The sequence below is a fragment of the Phaenicophaeus curvirostris genome, chromosome 1 (genome assembly GCF_032191515.1).
Source record: "Phaenicophaeus curvirostris isolate KB17595 chromosome 1, BPBGC_Pcur_1.0, whole genome shotgun sequence".
Lineage (NCBI taxonomy): Eukaryota > Metazoa > Chordata > Aves > Cuculiformes > Cuculidae > Phaenicophaeus > Phaenicophaeus curvirostris.
This window is the reverse complement of record NC_091392.1, coordinates 113,940,810-113,959,903: the sequence shown is the minus strand read 5'-3', so window position 1 is coordinate 113,959,903 and position 19,094 is coordinate 113,940,810. Positions and strand designations below refer to the sequence as shown.

At 39.5% G+C, this 19,094-nt stretch overlaps 1 protein-coding gene across 2 annotated transcripts in view; it reads right to left on the bottom strand.

Annotated features, from left to right (window-relative positions):
• Positions 1 to 18,729, bottom strand: part of MORC3 (MORC family CW-type zinc finger 3) — a 28,091-nt gene extending 9,362 nt beyond the window's left edge. The window contains exons 1-12 of one of the 2 annotated variants that reach the window (XM_069871688.1): positions 18,603 to 18,729; positions 12,795 to 12,867; positions 9,597 to 9,729; positions 8,302 to 8,514; positions 7,869 to 8,018; positions 6,944 to 7,091; positions 5,630 to 5,761; positions 5,338 to 5,457; positions 4,836 to 4,933; positions 1,128 to 1,232; positions 891 to 1,013; positions 680 to 754 (exon numbers count right to left, since the gene is read on the bottom strand). In XM_069871688.1, coding sequence (XP_069727789.1) covers positions 680 to 754; positions 891 to 1,013; positions 1,128 to 1,232; positions 4,836 to 4,933; positions 5,338 to 5,457; positions 5,630 to 5,761; positions 6,944 to 7,091; positions 7,869 to 8,018; positions 8,302 to 8,514; positions 9,597 to 9,729; positions 12,795 to 12,867; positions 18,603 to 18,641 — 1,409 coding nt within the window. In that variant the 5' untranslated portion in view covers positions 18,642 to 18,729. The remainder of the gene's footprint in view (positions 1 to 679; positions 755 to 890; positions 1,014 to 1,127; positions 1,233 to 4,835; positions 4,934 to 5,337; positions 5,458 to 5,629; positions 5,762 to 6,943; positions 7,092 to 7,868; positions 8,019 to 8,301; positions 8,515 to 9,596; positions 9,730 to 12,794; positions 12,868 to 18,602) is intronic. The other variant, XM_069871697.1, reaches the window with a different exon arrangement.
• Between the last annotated feature and the right edge of the window lie 365 nt (positions 18,730 to 19,094).

Genomic DNA, 19,094 nt, shown 5'->3' with positions numbered 1-19,094 from the left:
TAACTTGGTTTGACCAAAAATTTTCAGCATGAACCAAGATGGTATTATAGCTTAGTTAGTTTAACTTCAAACCAGTTCTCCCTCAGATTAAGATTTTAAACAAAAGGCTACGCCTCCAGATTAGTTAAAGAGCATTAGTTAAAATTACCCAAGTCATTTCTTCCCCCATACACCTTCAACTAAGAATGCTCTTATTTTTAAATAAATGTACTGAGGTATTCATCTGCTTCAATGGGGACCTTTAATACAATAGTTACCTAGATTAGGCCTCCTAACAGCCCTAATAGCTTGCTTCTCTACAATTCCTAACTATCTTCATACTGCTTACAACTATGAAACAATGTCCTTCTGAAAGCTGTACTTGAATGTCAATTGCTGTATTGCTCCCTTAGCAGTCCCTTTTGGTATCACTTTCCTAATTTCAATTTAGGAGGGCAAAAAAGTATTAAGTCAAAGGGAGAAAAGTCAATGTAATGCAAACACGCCAATAATAGAGAAGAGAACAGTGCTATTAATCTACTCACTGCTACAATCAAGTCTTGATTTCAGGGCACTATTTTATAGCTAGATATATTTCCGGAAGAGTTGCAATTATACTACAGGTGAGAGAAAAGGACGTTTAGTTTTCACATTCCTTTTCTAGTGCTGAAACACTTGTAAGATAGTCTCTAGTACTCACTTTTTCTTGTAAGTTTTCTCATATGTAGGATGTATTAAGTCATCATCTTCTGGTTCTTCTGGCACATTACAATTCCTGAGTTAAGGAGATGGGGTGGGGGGAGAGGGGCGAATCAAAACATGACAGAAAGAGCTTCACATCCATGCTCATAACAGATGGTAAAGTAGAACTAAAAGCACTGGTTTAGATATTCATAGAAATCCAGTTTTACCGGAATTGTGGATCAGGGTTCAGTGAGCAGTACCACTTTTCTGGCAAGTGCTCTATTCCATCTGGCAGCTTTCGCCATTTCAGACATGCATCGCACTGCACCCATGTCTGATCAGGCTGTTTTCTGTAAGGAAAAGACATACCAGAAGTTTTACATGAAAAGCTCATTTTCAAGACCAAGTGTAAACCAGTAATAGCAGTATGTAATTTTTTTTTTCCATTTAGAAGTGATACTCACTGTATCTCCTCAACTGGTAAAGCTAATGGGTATTCTTCGTTTCTCTTCCTTTTCATTTCATTCCAGTAATCATTAAGCTTTTCTCCTAATGCTGCTATTGTAAGTCTAAAAAGAAAAATCTTTGAAAGATCACCTTAAATAATCAAACCCTAGCACAGAAAGAAACTTTACAAACTACAATGAAAGAATAAACTTATGAACAACTAATATTTCTTTTTGCACAAGAGTAAACTTTCCAATTTTAGAAAGCCTTAGAAATTGGGAATTGGATGAAGTCATGTCTGCCAGTAAAGAAATTACTAGAAATAAGAGTTGGAGCACAAAGACTGAAATCAAGACTGCTCAATTTAGAAGTGCTGTGAACATACATATGGTGCAAACCCTGAAGCTACTTCACCAGTTCAACCTCAATCATAAAAAAAACAGGTACAAAGCTACCTCTGTCAATTCACTACCTAGCTGTGTATTTGGCTGATGTTTCTGTATGTTCAGAACTACTCTAAAGCTGATATAGAGCAATAATACATGGAGATTGCAAACGTATGATTTACATGCTGCTAAAAGGAGCATGCCAGTCTTAGCCTAGGTTAATTTTTACCAGGAATAATTTCCTCATCAGGACTCATTGTGCAGCTCAACTACTACAAGAGCTGGCACACACAGAAGGGAGTGGTGCTGAAGAACAAGCCCCACAGGTGAGGCAGAGGTAAGGCTGCCTCTTGCCAGCATGCTGAGCTTATGTCAGAGTAAAATGGCTGGGTAACCAGAAGCTGAAAGTAAGCCACTCCCTGCCTGGTTTATTCCAATACCTACACCACCCCAGTTCCTTGAACTAACACAAACGTTTGTGCAGTGAACTAGTCTGACCTACAAAGTTTTGATCTAGATCACCTCTGAACTCAAGTCATGAACTTCTGTGCCAAAAAAAAGGAAGTAACATAAGGGCAGAAATGACAAGCAAAGCATGTAGGGAATCACATTTCTCTTCTGGAAGAGAAGAAGGGCGTGTCAGCTTACATTGATCATAAAATCAGAGTATGCTTTATGTTCCTCTTTTGGACTAGAAAGTTAACTTTTGAAAATCTGTAGCACTCTGCAGAAAAACCTTTATAAAAAAAACCCAAACTTCTGAGTACCTCTATGCCCATAGTACTAGCGTTTTTAAAACAAGTAAAAAGCATTCAATGCTCACTGTGCCAGGCTGTGAGAACATAATGCAAACCTTGGTCAACATAAATGACTATCCTACAGTGTTCCCAATTCCGCCTCCTCTGACAAGGGAACTGCTAGTGTCACCGCACACGAAGTCGTTCAGGGAACATCTGTATTGAAAAATAAATAATGCAAGAGCTCTTTTCCAGTTTGACAGATTCCCTGTTCTGCTTTACCATGTGTTCTCCTTAACAGCTCTGCTAGCACCACAGTGGTTACTGGTTAAAGTTGGCAGTATCACTGCAAAGAGCAGCACAGACTGTGGTTGCCATTTTAAGAAACAGGCAGATTGGACTGTAGTGGCTGTAGCAGCTTGATAGGCTTGCTGTTCTTCCTCCAGAGCTGCTGTTTCAACAGCAGGAATAAGCAGATTTATCATGTTATAGCCCCTCAATTTCTGCAATAAACAGCTATGTTTCCTACGGCAGTCTGGTAAGGCTTCTGGGTTATCTTCTTATGCAGAATCGCATACAAATCAGCAGTTCAGGAAAGGCAATGCGGATAGTCCAGGTTGTCAGCAGAAGCTGAACCACAACTGACCGAAGGGCAAAACACGCAGCTTAAAAAAAGGTAATTACTTCTGCCAAAGTTTACCTCACCTATGTTTACAAGTCAATATTCTAAGTCCACATTTAAAGAATTGTTAAGAGCACAGAGAAGGCAAGTATCTGTTCCTTTAACAGCATATGGTCAACAGAGCCATAAACAAGAACAGAGACAAACCTGACTGACAAGGGAAGTACTGGTAAGGACAAACCTGGTCATTGACACCACTTGGTGAGGATATGTGGACTGCAAGAATGTTTATTTTTTCGGTTGGGAAGATAAGGAAATGGAAGGAGACAAACACACAGTCATAAAACCTGACCAGTCAGCATTAGCAACAACAAACAGAAACAAACTTGGTCAGTCACACTAATTTACGGGCTACAAGAAACTGCACGCTAACTGGGATTTTGCAACCGATAAGGAAGCAAATCTGAGGATCCAAGACGTTTGGAGGGGTCCAGTAGTACTATGCCAACTGGTGAGGCAATATGCACGGGGAAGAGGGAGGAACAAAAAGGTGGGCAGATTAAAAAGGGTATACAAGGAGTTGGTTGCATGTAAAACAGGTTCTGTCAGTACAGATGTCCAGCTGAGCCCTATGCCTGACCACCAGAGTCTGTCCTACATTCTTGCATCATCTTATTCAGTATTATTCAGGCACGAGGACAGGGGAGCTGCGTTAAGTACTCAGGGGGTCATATGTGTGCCTTTATGAGTGAGCTACCTCTGTGAGACCTAAAGGAGAAAGGGGATTTGGCCACCTTATGTTTTACACGAGTCCTGTTGGTAAGTGCATCTTGTCCATGGTAGTCTGTGTACCCAGATGTGTCAGTGTCCTCTGTGTGTGTCCCTGGGATGTGTGTTCAGCTTTGGTACAGGCTGAACACAAAAACAGGAAAGTGGTAGTCGCGTCCCTCAGCCTGGGCAGAGATCCTGGGTGCCTGGGCTGTATTCCGGTGGCCAGGCAGGAGGGAGTCCTGGGACAGAGCTACTGGAGGAGGTGGCTGCTCCTAACACCCCTTAACACTAAGCAGCACTGAAAACAGAAAATAGTCTTGGCATCATATAGAGAAAGAAAGTAATAGAGTGGAACAATTCTCAAGGTATGTGTTCAGGAAAGTTTCCATGAACAGTTTTTATACCTTAGCCTGAAAACTGCTTAAGTAACTCATCCCCTCTAATCTTTCCTCCTCCATAGGTCTCCTTCCACAATGCCAGCACAACAGCTGAGCAGTGTGAGCATGCTAAGAAATTAACCTGGATTAAAAATCAATTATAATCTCTGAAAATTTTAAGTCAGACTAAAACTGTGAACCAGATTGGGAATTAACTACAAGAAATACCACTCAAGATATCGACTGATGGGATGGATGAAAATATGTAAAAAAAGTGGCAATCCTAAATTAGAAATAAAAACTGAAATAAAGCAAAGTCCCAGATCACTGTTGCCTTCAGGATGCCAGTTTTTTTAAACGCTCTATCACTTAGCAGAGAATTTGAGGGCACTCAAGTGTACTCTTAAGTCAGAAATTGAGAAGAGCTCAAAAACATCCAAACCTTTTCCAAGAAAAGCCCAAACAAAACATTTGAAAAGTTAATAGCATGGGATTAACATATCAGCATTTTAGTCGTACATCAAGCAAATATCCACATCTCAGTTATTCAATGCTAATTTTACAATCATTGAGGGGCAGAACTGCAACCAAATACTTCTAGGGTTCTTGCTTTAAATTATTTGTAAGATGCTCTAGACTTAACTGACTTCGCAATGAATGCAGTATGACCAGCATAGGCATAAAACATCCCTACTCTTTAGAGGAGTCATGCAGTTCAATGGTGGAATATAAGCTTTTATTCTTACCACTTGGCAAAGAGGATTTTATTGTCAAGTATTTCAGAGTGAATAATACTATTCAACAGAAAGTCTACATAAAAATACAGATTTACCTGTATTCATTTGTGTAGTCAAAATCTTGTTTGTTATGAGTTGGCTTTAGGAAGTTGCATTCAATAATACCAACCACACCAACACCCATGTTGTTTGCCTGTAAAAAATTAAGATCTGTCAGGAAAACCAACACATATTCTATGCTAATACTGTAAGATTTTGTCAGAGATAAGCTATATATACTTGGTAAAACCAATTTTCTGGATTATTGCTCCTCTCCAAAAAGGAAGTCTTGACACAAAGCCCCTAAATAAAAAATTCCTGTTCCACCCCTTATTTTGCCCTGAAATATATGCTTCAGCCCATGTTTTGTGTATTAAGCTTAGTTTCAAAACCAAATATTACAACTGCATACAATTTAATAAAATTTTTAACTGCTGTACAAACTTGAAAAAGGTGGTTTTTATAAAGGATACATCAATATCTATTCTTATTAAAAAGAAACATTTGAGTGAAAATGATTTTTACAGATGTTAAAATAACTCAGCTTTAATTCCTTACCTTTAACTGACAGCCAACTCTTTCATAAGCTTTGATGAGTCTGTTTTTATGGTACATCATTATTCCATAATGATCTTTGTTTCTGCAGTTAAATCCAAAAGTAATTCTTACAGTTTTAGCCTTTTATCCGATATTAAGGAAAAATCTGGTTAATCTCATAACAAAAATATAGTTACTCTGAGTGTTAATTCTAAACCAGCCCTGTAATTTTACCCAGCAGAATCCAAGCAGCTTACATGAAGTCACATCATTACATTCAGCATGCAATGATGCAAATATTAGCAAAGGATACATTCAGAAATTTCGGTCTATATATATCATGTTCAATAAAGGCAAGGCTTTTGGAAACCAGCTGTGTTTTTACTTTCTGTCCTCGCAGAATGATCTGCATTGTTGGCTTCAGATACAAAATACTGCAATAAGCCTACAAAACATACAATAACATCTATTATTAAAAAAGTCCCAAACCATTAAGATACAGAAGTTTTACAATACACAGTGTTTAGGAAAACAAATTCAAGTTTAACTTAAGTGTTGTGAAATCTGGTTTTCTCCAACTTGAATCTAGAGAAACAGGAAATGCAAGTGTTCATAATAAACATACATATATCAAAAATTAAATGAATAGTAATTGAAAGACTTTTGTGAATATGACAAGTTAATTAGGTGCCTGAAGATGCAGTTCTACCACTAAATGAACTCTCAAACACACAAACCTCTCTTTTCTTATCCCCTATTGACAGCTTAAAAATTATGCTACAAACTTTAAAATAATAGATAAGAGTACATGTGTTAATCTTGTTCCAAATGACTCCATTTTATCATGTAGTCTGATAATAGCTACACAGTCTTCTTAAAGATGTACAACTTGCATTCATTTATCATGATATTTACAACTTATAATAACTGAGGCAGATAGAGCACTTCAAGTCTTTGAATTTAAGGTTTTAGTTCAACTGGAAAAATTCTTCTGAAAATCCACAGGAAGTAATTCCAGATGTACTTTTTTACAAAAAGAGGCCTTCAAAGCTTGTGAATCAACAGTGGAGACAATGGTCGTATCAATTAGCCTACAGAAAAGCCTTGTCCCTGCCTGCACGTACGTATTCAAACAGTTGGGAGCAGCTTCTCAATTCCTTTACCTCTTTTTTGAAACCTAGAAAGAACACTTAAAACAGATAGGTTTTGATTGGCAAAGATCCACATGGGCACAGCATCAGTACTATATGCATGCATATCTGCAATACAACTGAACATTTACTCTGCTGACAAACATGCACACCCTTATTTCATTTCTGAAGCTCTTGATCGCATTTCCTTCTTGCTCCTTATTAGGTAAGGATGGCTACATTTAACAGTACGTCATTTGCAAGACTACATAAAACCCAGTAACTTTAATTAAACAGCAAACGTTTACACAAGTTCACAAATACATTCCACCTTCAATTTTCTAAATTAATGCTCACATACTGCTTAACATTTAAATTCTGACATTCGCTCCCCCAAATCACATCTCTCTAGTACAGTGTAAGTACTAATAGTTAAAGCAAAAACATACATCCTCCACCTTCCAAAAAAAAATAATTTTTAAAAATATTATACATACTCGCAGTGAATAGTCACTTTCTGGAACAATCTGGTCTAGTCTTTCTTGTTTTTTATATCCTCTTTTGCCTGTTTCATCCAAGTCTTCTGGAATTCTGATGTCATACTTATCCTTGTCAAAGTCAAACTCTGTTTTTTCATTTTTCTCTCTAAGAAACAAGATTTAAAAAAATATGCTAATTTGTGGGGGGAAAAAAGCCAACATAGATTTGCTAAAATTCACATAAATAAAGTTCACCAGTTCTTCTGATACCCAAGCAATACAACAGAAGTGACACTAAGTAAGACATTCCTAAATTCTAACTTAATTCTAAACAGGTCAACCTTCAGCACTTAGTATCAGCTTTAAATTCTGGACAGACCAAGATACATGCATTCTTTGTAAATGTTGTAATATCCAGAGATTTTGCAAATTGCCTTCCTAACACTTTTAAAGCTGCAAAAGTGATACTTGCACCTTTCCATCTCAATAATTATCACAATTTATTGCACCACTTACCAGATGTATACACTATATTTAGTTGCAGATGTACACACTGTTGTATGCTGGTAATATTTTTGCACAACATAAAGATATATCACAGTTGGCTTTTCTGCATTCATAATTTCATGAGTTTGAAATAACAGTTTTATAATTTATCTATTTCAATTTTCCTTCTGGCAAAAACAACAATATCTATCAAAGGAAAATATGAAGTCCTTTACATTCTCCTTCCTTCTGATTTGTTACTTGAAATATTACCAGCATGTTGCATGTTCTTATGCAACATTACAACCCTTCAATCATGCAAGCTGGAGACTAGTTTCCCAGTTATACCTGACTGTCCACAATCTTCTGGAATTATTCTACAAAAAAAAACTTGTACGTTTGCATACATTGAAAGATAAACTAAATGAGAGAGATAAGAGACTGGACTTTACCTTACCTTCTAAGATTCCAAATGATAATTCTTGTTCCTTTTTTCCCTATTATAGCATCTAGCTCTGCCAATAACTTCTCCTCAGTAGAAAATAAAGAATGTGTCAGGATGGCCTTCAGGCTGTTTTTGGATTCTGTTGGATCACTTATCTGTCGTAAGCATTATGTTAATGAGAGTAACTTCAAATGAAAAAAGTTTTCAGAAGATAAGAAAACTTACAGAAACTTAGAATAGTATCCTGTACTCATTTCACAGCTGTTCTTCCCACATCTTGGGGCTCCTACAAATTTAAAGTCCTTAACAAATTATAGCCTTCCTTACAACTTACAATTTATTTAGAGTATCCATAAGACTAGACAAGGAGGTTTCCTTTACTGGTATAATTCAAATTTTGCATGAACCCACAAGTTTTCATTCAGAAATTATTGAAAGGATATGTTGGTTGTTGAACGTCACTATAGGAACCATGACATGTTCTGCTTTTGTGGCTTCAAGGAAAGTCTGAGATAACAGGCCTACACTCATGGTTTCTCCATTTTTGGTGAAGACTATTGCATCTTTTCCCAGGCGCATGGACCCTGATTTAAACCCATTTCCATACAGTCCCACTGGAACACGGCCATTCATCACAGACTTCTCACTGAAGCCGAAGCTGAAACATGAAAACATTATAACAGTGTAAAAAGTCCTATAAAGCTTGAAAATCCAAGAGACGCATGCAAGAGTTGCCAAACTTGACTTAAACAGCGAGATCATCTCTTGTTTTAGGTATCGGGGACTACTCTACAACTAAACAAACCCTGAAAGCTACCCATGTAACATTGCTAAAACCACATTGCAGGAAATGAGGATGTTTACTTTCATCTTTAAGTATGGAAAAGAAATATCATCTGTCCTGAATAATGCAATAAGCATTTTTACAGGATTCTAAGTTATCCTGTGACTTCACAATAAATACTAAGAAAAGCTCCTAAAGCTTTCCCCTCCACTTGCTTGGAAATGTGTGACGTACTAGTTTTCCATTTGTAATTATATATTACACATAATGTAAATCAAGTAACTATACAGAACACAATTTAGAAAGCAAGCTGTTGATTACAGTATCTAATAGAAAAAAAAATGAGTTTGAATTCAAACTCAAGTTTAAACCCAGAGATTCATCTGCTGGTAGAGTAATCTTCTGTACTAGAACATCAACTGAACAGCAACCTCTTCGCTAACTTTAGGAAGAAAATTTGAAGAAAGATCAGTTCAAACACTATAGAATATTTAAAGACAAACAGACAAACCACAGCAATATAACTATCATTCCCTTAAATTTTCCAAAATACCTTCTATTTTCAGTACCCCAGAGGGTGTGAGCTTTATCTCCCTTTCTCACTAAAGCAATCTTGAATAAAAAAGAAAATAAATTAACCCCTCTTTGGCTGCATTAAAGGGCACTAAAGAGAGTTGGCACAGCACAACCACTGCATGGAAAGTTAAATGTGAAGGCTGACAAAGAGGGTAAAATAAAATAAGACAAAAATGCACTGACAAATTTGTGTGAAAGTTTTACCAGCGTCTCTCCATTCTAAAGTCTCACTTGGATAATCGTTCAACTTCAGAAATGTTAAGTTTATGAACAAAATTACAAAATTAGTTGATTACATGAAAGAAAAAGGAATGAACCGAGCAATAACAGAGCTAGAAGCTAGAATTTTCACAAGAAAAATTGCAAAAGAAGTTATCCACCTTAGCATTTTGTGCAGCTTCTCTGCGGTCATACCATTTCCATTATCAGTGAATGTCAAGCATATATTGTCGTTTATCACCGTTTTGTCTATCCATATCTGTTTAGCACTCACATCTGGATCATAAGCATTATCTGAAAAGAAAGCAAGCAGTGGGATACTAAAGCAAAAATTTAACAGTTTAAGTGTGAACATTTTTTAAAGTGTTTAATTCCAGTGAAGACATCAGACAGTAACTCAAAACTACTTAAATCCGTATGTCACACACGATGAAGCCTTTATCTAGCAGGACTATATACATAATCAATCTGCCAAATGTTAGTCTTGCAACACTGCCAAACAGCTATAAGGAATAGCTATCCTAACTTTATTATGGTGCTATGCTTACACATATGCTTACTTGGTGAATATGGCAGCTTACTTTAGCTCCCTAATTGTGGGCCTATGACCCTGAAGAGCCACATGCTAAACAAACAGTGCTCTAAAATCGTGGCCAATTTCAGCTGGAGTTAGGTATCTAATACAGTTGCAGAAATCTTGCACTGGCACAGATGCAATAAGCCATTGTTTTCAAGAAAATAATTTTCTGCTAAAATTTAAGTATCCTAAACTACTACTGTCTTTATAGATGAAAACATTAAATCAAAACATTACAATGAAACAGCTGCATCAAAACCTGGAAAACCCTGCCTGAAAACAACTCACAATTTCTCAGTTACTACAGATGATAATACATATACAAAAATTTAAGTGGAGGTGAACAGTTCAAATGCCAGTACAGAAAACGAAACTAAGACAAGTTTCTAGTTTCATTTCCCAAGTAGATGTTGCAATATGTACTTTCTCCCAGCCACACAAGCATCTTTCTGACTCTCTCAGGAGGCTAAGTTATTATCCACAATGTAGACAATGGCACATCACCAATATACGTGGCGGCAACAATACCTTACCTGCTGTGGGCTTTAATTGGGAAATCACATTCAAAATACTATCACAGCTTCATATAATCAAATTTGAGAAAATAAAAACAGGCAAGCAAAAAAACTGAAGTCCGTGTCCCTTTGTAAAAAAGTTATCACTGGTCTGCTACCCTACCACTTCCATTTAACACAGCTCACTGTCACAAATATGTATTTTGCTAGCGCAAGTTGTTAAACTCTAAGAAGGTATAACTTTCACAGAAGTACAAAGTGCTTTAAACCAAACTTTCTTTTACAGGATTTGAAAGAGCTTGCAATATTGCTACCACAAACAAACCATGACTCCACAAACAAAGCTCAAGAGTCTTAACATCACTTTCTCCTATCTCCACAGCACACCCCCTCCACCCCCCCAGCCCTTGAATACAGATCATTACTGTTTTAGGTAAGTTTGCATAAACTAAAACTGTATTTATATCATTTCATATTTGGCATGTGGTATAGCCTTACATAGCAACAAAAGGCTACAAAACATACTTAAAAATCAACCTAACAAACTAGAACCGTTTACAACTAATGTTGCTACTATGCCTTCGAGGTTTTGTTAAAGCAACACATATGACAAACCAGAGGCAAAGGAAAAAAACAAGTTTGCATGCCTTCCACAACACATTTACAGTCATTCCAGTCAAGTATGGGATGGGGTGATAAAAGAGCTGGAATATTTAATTTAATATTTAATTAATATTGCTACCCCAAAACCCGAAAGACCTTCCTGCAGCCATGTGGTTCTGGTTTCCTCCTTTGTGACAGCTCTCGCTTAACCTAGCTGAAAAAATTCCTGCTTTCCTTTGTTAGGTTAGTTTTCTGTATTAGCAACAGCAGAACTCATGCACAAGAAACGGAGGAATGTGTGACCAGAAGAGATGCTCCCTTTAGCAGCAGCAAACGGTTAGATAAGCTCAGCAAGTCTTTCCAAACCACACCTTTATTTTGAGGAACCGGTTAAAGAAAGTACGCTAGTCATTCTCTAATGTGGGAAACAAGCAACTCTGAAGATATCCAGTTAATGGCTACTCAAAAAAATCAAAGGCAAGACAATCAACAGGAGCTAATAAATTAAACAGAGACACAAGGCCTAGCTAACAGCAGATGACAGAGACAGTAACAAAGAGCCATAATCCTTAGGACACTGTTGGATGGACCATTAAAAGGAACCACTGAAGTATAACCCTGAAGATGTTCAGCTAGAAACTTGGCAACCCAAAAGAAGAAAATGAGGACGTTAGAGGGGTATTGACACAACATGCAAAAATTACTATTGGATGTTTTGAGGAAGCATCAAAGAAAAGGGAAAGGTCAAAGTGGATGGGAGAAGAATGGTACAATGGGCAGGGGGAGGACAAATAACACAGGCTGGCTGCGCACAAGCTGGCAGCTGGTCAGTGTGATACTTGTGTGATTGGACCCTGGGCTACCCTTCTGTAATTCTGACTAAAGATTATTTCTAATGATATTGTGCATGCTCTGTTCTCAGTGTGTACCTATACATGTTTGTTCTGCTAGCAAACTTCAGGCTGGACAAGCTAACAAGTTCAAAGAAATAAGCAACCATTGATATCAAAGGTCTAAGCCAGAAACTGGTAAAAAGCCCAGGACACAGGTAGTGGAATGACTCCCAGGCTTGGTGAAACATATAGAAACATAGGTAAGCATAAGTGATAAGTGAGTGGAAGTACGCATATGTGCCACTAATGAACTTTAAACCTGGTTAACCAGGAAGCTGGAATAGAATAAGGTCATTTGTGCTGTTCCCATTTTGAGCATTGCTTGTGTTTATGTGGGTTCTTGCAAAGTTACTGTCTTGCTATCTGTGCTAATCTGCCTGTGGCCAGCTGTGTCTGCACGGGATGCAAATGTGCATGCACATCTTTGGAAAGTGCACTCAACATTACTACCCTCTTGGCCTGGGAACAGCAAAAAGCAGTAGGCTTGCATTTGGTGGGCCAGAAAAGAAGGAATTCACTTGGTCCCACAGTCTTCTGTTTGGCAATCCTTAATAAATTCAGTTAAAAGAAACCAGCGATTTCTACAAGGCCCCTGCAACTGATGTCAGGTAATACATATAGTGTTAAAGTCAATCTGACTGTACAAGAAAAGTAAACACAAGATTGGGTGGCAACAACAGGACCAACTCCTTCCCTACCTGAAGGAAAAAAGTTTTACAACAAGAAAAAATACTAACATCAAGTACTCAGGCAAACTATTGATACACATACCTATAAGTTCTGCAATTGCACTGAAAGGCCAGGTGTGACTGGTAGAGTTGGTATGCAAGAACTTTGGACAAAGCTGAAATAAACCACAACAACAGCATTAGTTTGTGCTCTTCAATGATACCAAGCCAGAACACAGTATTTTAAATAAAGTAACATTAAGTGAAGCTGGTTTGTACAACACTACCAAAAGGCTGTAATTTACTTTTAGGTATCGTCATACTAACACCTGTTAAAGGGAACATTAATACAGCTATTAAAGACATAAGAGCAATACAGAATTCAACACAGTATCATACTACATTCTGACCAAGTGTTACACTGTCATCCTATAAAACTCTTTATCATTATAAAAATTTAAGGAACTATTGCTATATACTGATGCTTGATGTTACAGAAAACATCAAAGCCTTAGTCCAAATCTAATAGCAGAAGCACATACTTTCAAGAGTTAGAAATGCACGTCTTAAACCATGAGCAGTAAACTTAAATCTGGTAAGTGAGCAGCACATAACACATCCAGTGGCTCACTGTCTGATGTCATCACTCCTTTTGCCCATATTGGTCAAAAATCACCTGTCAGATTTTCTCAACTACTTTTGAGCTTTTGGCAATTTGATCTCATACATTTCATCCTCACTTACGACAAGATGTAACCAGTGGAACACAGACACTACTAGGACTAGATAAGAATATGTAAATTGACTACCTATTTCTGGAATATATCTTATAGATGCTGGTGACAAGAGTATTCTCAAGTAATTTATGAAAGCTGGGGTCCATATATATTCACACAGACCAAAAGACTAGGAAATCCTTCATTAAATATCCACGTAACTTAAGGATTTCTCAATGCAATGTTTGGAGAAATATAACAGCTGGAACTGGCAGAGTTGCATTTACGTTACCACTTAGAATATATGTAATTATACTTCTACAAGGCCTTTAACACTAACCCACTGCACATACATGATAGCATAGTTACGCTGATGGCACAAAAAGCAGCATCAGTAAATATAAATAATGCTGGAAATAGTTCTTGTGCAGTGCAGTTACACAAAAAAATTAATACAATACACATAATATATAAATACATATAAAACCAGGAAATATTTTAAAATATTGTGTAAACATCCATACTTCCTGAATTTTACAGAAATGTTACACTGACAAGCACTTTTATATAGTTCATAAAGTCTAAATAAAAGCAAGGGACCACTTCTGGTCTGAAAATTAATTTATCAGCAAAATGGAACAATGCTACAAGGTATCAGAGCATGAGTAAGGCAGCAATCCTAGTTGAGGGACAGAGCTGGTGAGGGGGCTGGAGAACAGGCCTTATGAGAAACGGCTGAGAGAGCTGGTGTTGTTTAGCCTGGAGAAGAGGAGGCTGAGGGGAGACCTCATTGCGCTCTACAACTACCTGAAAGGAGGTTGTGGTGAGGAGGATGCTGGCCTCTTCTCCCAGGTGACAGGGGACAGGACAAGAGGGAATGGCCTCAAGCTCTGCCAGGGGAGGTTCAGGCTGAACATTATGAACAAATTTTTCATGGAAAAGGGCCACTGGGCACTGGCAGAGGCTGCCCAGGGAGGTGGTTGAGTCACCTTCCCTGGAGGTGTTTAAGGGACGGGTGGATGAGGTGCTGAGGGGCATGGTTTAGTGTTTGATAGGAATGGTTGGACTCGACGACCCGATGGGTCTTTTCCAACCTAGTGATTCTATGATTCTATGATCAATTGCCAAGGTTGACTCTAAGGTTACAAGAGCACAGAGCGCTCTTTCAGACTGTAACTTAATCCCTGCATTCTTCCATTGAGCTACAATGCAAATATGAATAGACTTCATGTTCTTCATAGCCACCTGTGCTTTAAAACTCCAGTTTTATAAAATCTCATAAATTGAGTCAGGTTAAGCCACTGTCTCCCTTTAAAATTCCTAACAGATATTTACAAATAATTTAGAAACCAAGAAAAAAAAAAAACAGATCAAGCCTATTAATGGAAGCCTCTCAAACTTCATGGCACATGGTTAAGAGGATCTTTCACTTTCTTTCTCCACTGCACAGTAACTCAGTGGATCTTAAAGATTTCTGTATTATTCTTTTCACTTCAACCTTTTACAGTGCTGCCAGAATTTGTTCCCTTGCCTTCTAAGCTTCATGATCAAAACACACAAGAAACAAATGGGGTTCTTTTGTCTTCACCCAAAATCCTTCCTTGTCAAAACAAACACTAACATTAAAAAAAAAGACAAAACCAACAAAATAAACCCACCAGACAGATGTGTGTTCAAGCATTCAGCATCTGCTATCTGCCCAACTAGCTGCTAAAACCACTTCCAAAAAACTCCAATTGTACAACTCGGGAAGACTGGGACCTCCGGAATTACTACTAGCATTGCAACCTCAATAATATGGACTCAGTGAAGTAGTTTTGATAGAGGCATAAATTCACAGTCGTGAACCTCCCGTGGTTACCAGACAATGCTGATGAAGGAAGGAATCTCAGGGTCACCAACACTGACATAATCACAGATAAGTATCCTTTTTATTCCAGTGATGCAAAGCACACATGTGCATGGCAAGAAAATCTCTTCACAGGTTGCCCATTTAACACAAAACTTCTCATTTCACTACTGCATACTAGTGAATAACTGGGAAAATAATTGCCTTTTAAAGAAACAGCAACTTCTATAAGCAAACACAAGAATTATGCTGATGTTCTTTGGATCACAGTTTCAAGTGGTGAAGTTTTGAGAAAGGCTAGAAGGCAATACACAGAACTGGGAACTTAAAACTGTTCATATGAAATTACAAGATACAGGTAGGGACGTAGGACTTGTAAGAAACTGATTCTTGGCTCTAATATCTCTTCCAGCAAAAGGCAAGCAAGTATCCCATAGGGTAGTTCATAGGAACAGTTACCTCAGAGCAGATATCACCATTTGCTCATGCAAAGCATTGAAATGCAGGCACACAACAAAGCCAGATTTAAAAAAATGGAGAATGATGGTTTAAGGCCATTACCACCATAGTTCACTTCAGAGTGTACCCAGCTGTCAGCAACAACTCATTTCCTGATGAGTTCATCAGGAAGTATTTAAGCCCATTTCATCCCCTAACACTTCACTTCATACTTTAATCAGCTCATGAACAAATCAAGTTCAATGAGCACAGTAGGAAAGGGTGAGCCCCCTGGTGACTGCACACTTGTAGCTGCCAAGAGGACTGAAGTGCTTTGCTCACTGGGACTACTACATTTTGTTACTCAGTGTTTCGGTTAGTTTCACTTTCACTACTGAAGCCAAGTGCAGCCAAATCGGTTTTGGAGGTAAAATTAAGCCTTCCCCTCCTTCAAACTGCATGTACACTGCAAACTATAAACTCAGTTGCACCAAGAGGGGCATCTCCTACAATTATGACCAACAAATATTTAGGAATAAAGCAGTTTCTCTCTCAAAAATGAGAGACAGCTTTGGGAATTTTAACTTTCCAAGAAAACTGGAACTTTTCTACCCCTTGCAGGTCATAAGGCATACACAAATCAAACTACCATAGAAACAAGCTGTCTTGTCTTATAGAAAGTATTTTGCAGCTTTTTGGTGAACAAGCCCACTGCCATTTCCCACCCTCCGCCTTTGCTTTTATTCCACCGAGCTGCTTGTTTCTTTCCCAATATATTCTCCTTTCTTCCTCCCTCCCAGATACACTAGTCCACTTACATGACTGTACAATGAACCACATCAGGGAACTGATCCAAAATAAAAATAATTTTTAAATATTATTTTTGACCTGGATCACTTCTCTGATCTGTCTCACCATGCAACTGAGCAAAAAATTTAACAGAGCAGCAGAAGGAGATAAACGCCAGTGTGGGAATGAGTTACCAGGCCCGCTCACACTGCCTGCTTCTGAAATGAATGTAAATATTTCCTTGAAACCCAACCTATTTTCAAAGAACAGCTGCTGACAGAAGAGACTGTCACCATCAGGCTCTACTGTTCTCTAGAAAATAGAGCCTTTTACACTGCAGGACTCAACCTATTTTAAAACTATATGAGCTACTTCACTTCTTTACAAAAACCTACTAAAATCACAGCTTTCACAAAATCCAGACTACTGACAAACAAATCCAAACAGCATCCTAACAGCAATTCATAAAGTTACCAATCGCATAAACTTTAGCTTGGATTTCTCACCTGTACCTGTAAGAATTCAACTTGCCAAAGTGATTTCAACTTGAGAACAATTTTTAAGTTTGCAGTCTGACTTGCAATATGTATTTTTTCCACAAATGCTGATTATTAATGCTGATGTATTCCCCCCTCAAGATTTACAATGCAATAAAACCAACAGAAGAGCTCCCTTCTTTTGTTGTTCTAAAACATACTGTGTATCTAAAGAAGGAGAAAATGTCTCTAATAAAATATACTAGACAATCTCTGCATTTCAACTGCTTACAAGAATTAAGAGACCTGAAATAAAATTCTTGAATTTCAAGTAGATGACATCTATGGCTAACCTCTACAATAACAGAATATTAAGGTAATTTAAGCTGTGCAAAGAATGTATTAATGTGTGTTTTTCACTCAAACATTCAACAGGTTACTTACTGTAACAATTCAGCTTCTTACTGCTATTCTGTAAATGAACCAGGTGTGTTTAACTACGAGCATGACTTATAGGCATAAAGTCAGAAAGGCTTTAAAAAATTATCCTGTCTTAAAATCATCCTTTAGATATCATCAGTGATGTATCAGACAACTGAAAACACAGTTTTAACTTCATTTGTGTTAGCACCAATAAGAAAATGACTAGTTGCCACAGAAGAATACCAATGAACAATACTGTGACTGAAAAACACAACCACAGAATGGTTTGACTTGAACAGGACGTTAAAGAACATCCAGTTCTAACCCCCCTGCAATGAGCTGGGCCACCTTTCACTGGATCAGGTTGCTCAAAGCCTCATCTAAACTGGCCTTGAACATCTCTAGGGAGGGGGCATCAACGACTTCTCCTGGCAAGCTGTTCCAGTGCCTCACCACCCACCAGGGAAAACACTTCTTCCTAATACCCAACCTAAATTTCCCCTCTTTCAGCTTAAAGTCATTACCCCTCACCCTAACCCTGCACTCCCTGATAAAGAGCCCCTCTCCAGCTTTTCTGCAGGTCCCCTTTAAATACTGAAGGCTGCTACAGTACAGTAGTGGATTTAACTGCACGCACATTCATCTCCCTTGTTACAATGTAATTAGGTCTCTTGCAAAAAGCAACTGCGACTTAATTTTACAAGCTTCCAATTAGAGATAAGTACGTTCATAACTACCTCAACGCAAAGGCTGGGGTATTTCCCACCCCCAGTAACCAACCCACCCACGGGCCGTAACCTCGCTGCCGGGCAGACAGATCCCCCTTCCCCACCGGCGGGGCCGCCCACCGCGGCCCTGGCACCAACCCGGGGGCGGCAGGGACACCGCCGGGGTCAGCGCAGGGCGAGGGAGGAAAGTCCGAGCCAAACGAGAGGGAGGGGACGGTTTATTTCAGGCGTAGGGCTCCGCCGCCCGCCCTTCCCCGCGATCGGCCGCCAACTTCTCGCTCTTAGGGAGACGAGGAGGCATCGCCCCCAGCCCGGGCCGACTCCCCTCAGGGGGGAAAAGCAACACGCTGCTCGGGCGGCGGCTCCGTCCTCCCGGCAGCGCCCCGACCGGGCCTCGCACGGGCACCCCCGCTCCCCACGGCTGCCAGGCGGCGCCCACCCTCCCCGAGAGAGGCTCGTCCCCCCTCGGGGCCCTCCTCCCGCGCCGCTCACCGCGCTGAGGTGGATGCCGCCCAGTGTTTTCGCCGCCATCTTTTGTGCCGCAGCGAGAGCCGGGGCGGGAAGTGAGGGAGGGGAGCACCCCGCGACGGCACTTCCGCCTCGCCCCCTCCTCACACACTTCCGGTCTCCCAGGCCCCGCCTCCGCGCGCCCAGGCCCCGCCCCCTCCTGCGGGAAGGGAGGGGAGGGGAGGGGAGGGGTGGGGGAGGGGTCACTGCTTGGGAAAGGGGAGGGTTTTCGATCTAATCTAAAGTGAAGTGTCATCCAAGCAACTCTTGAGTTGTGGAAGTCAGAGTGTCCCTTTGACAGCGCGTGTTCCTTCAGATGGTGTTTTTTCCAGATGCTGTTCATGTTTTGGGGGGGATAACACTCTGTGCGCAGTGTGATCTGTGCCGAGCGGCCGGGGCTGCTGCATCCCCTCTGTCCGCAGCCTCTCCCACCCCCGGTGCGGGGTCAGGCAGGGCTGCAGAAGGCTCCGAAGCAGC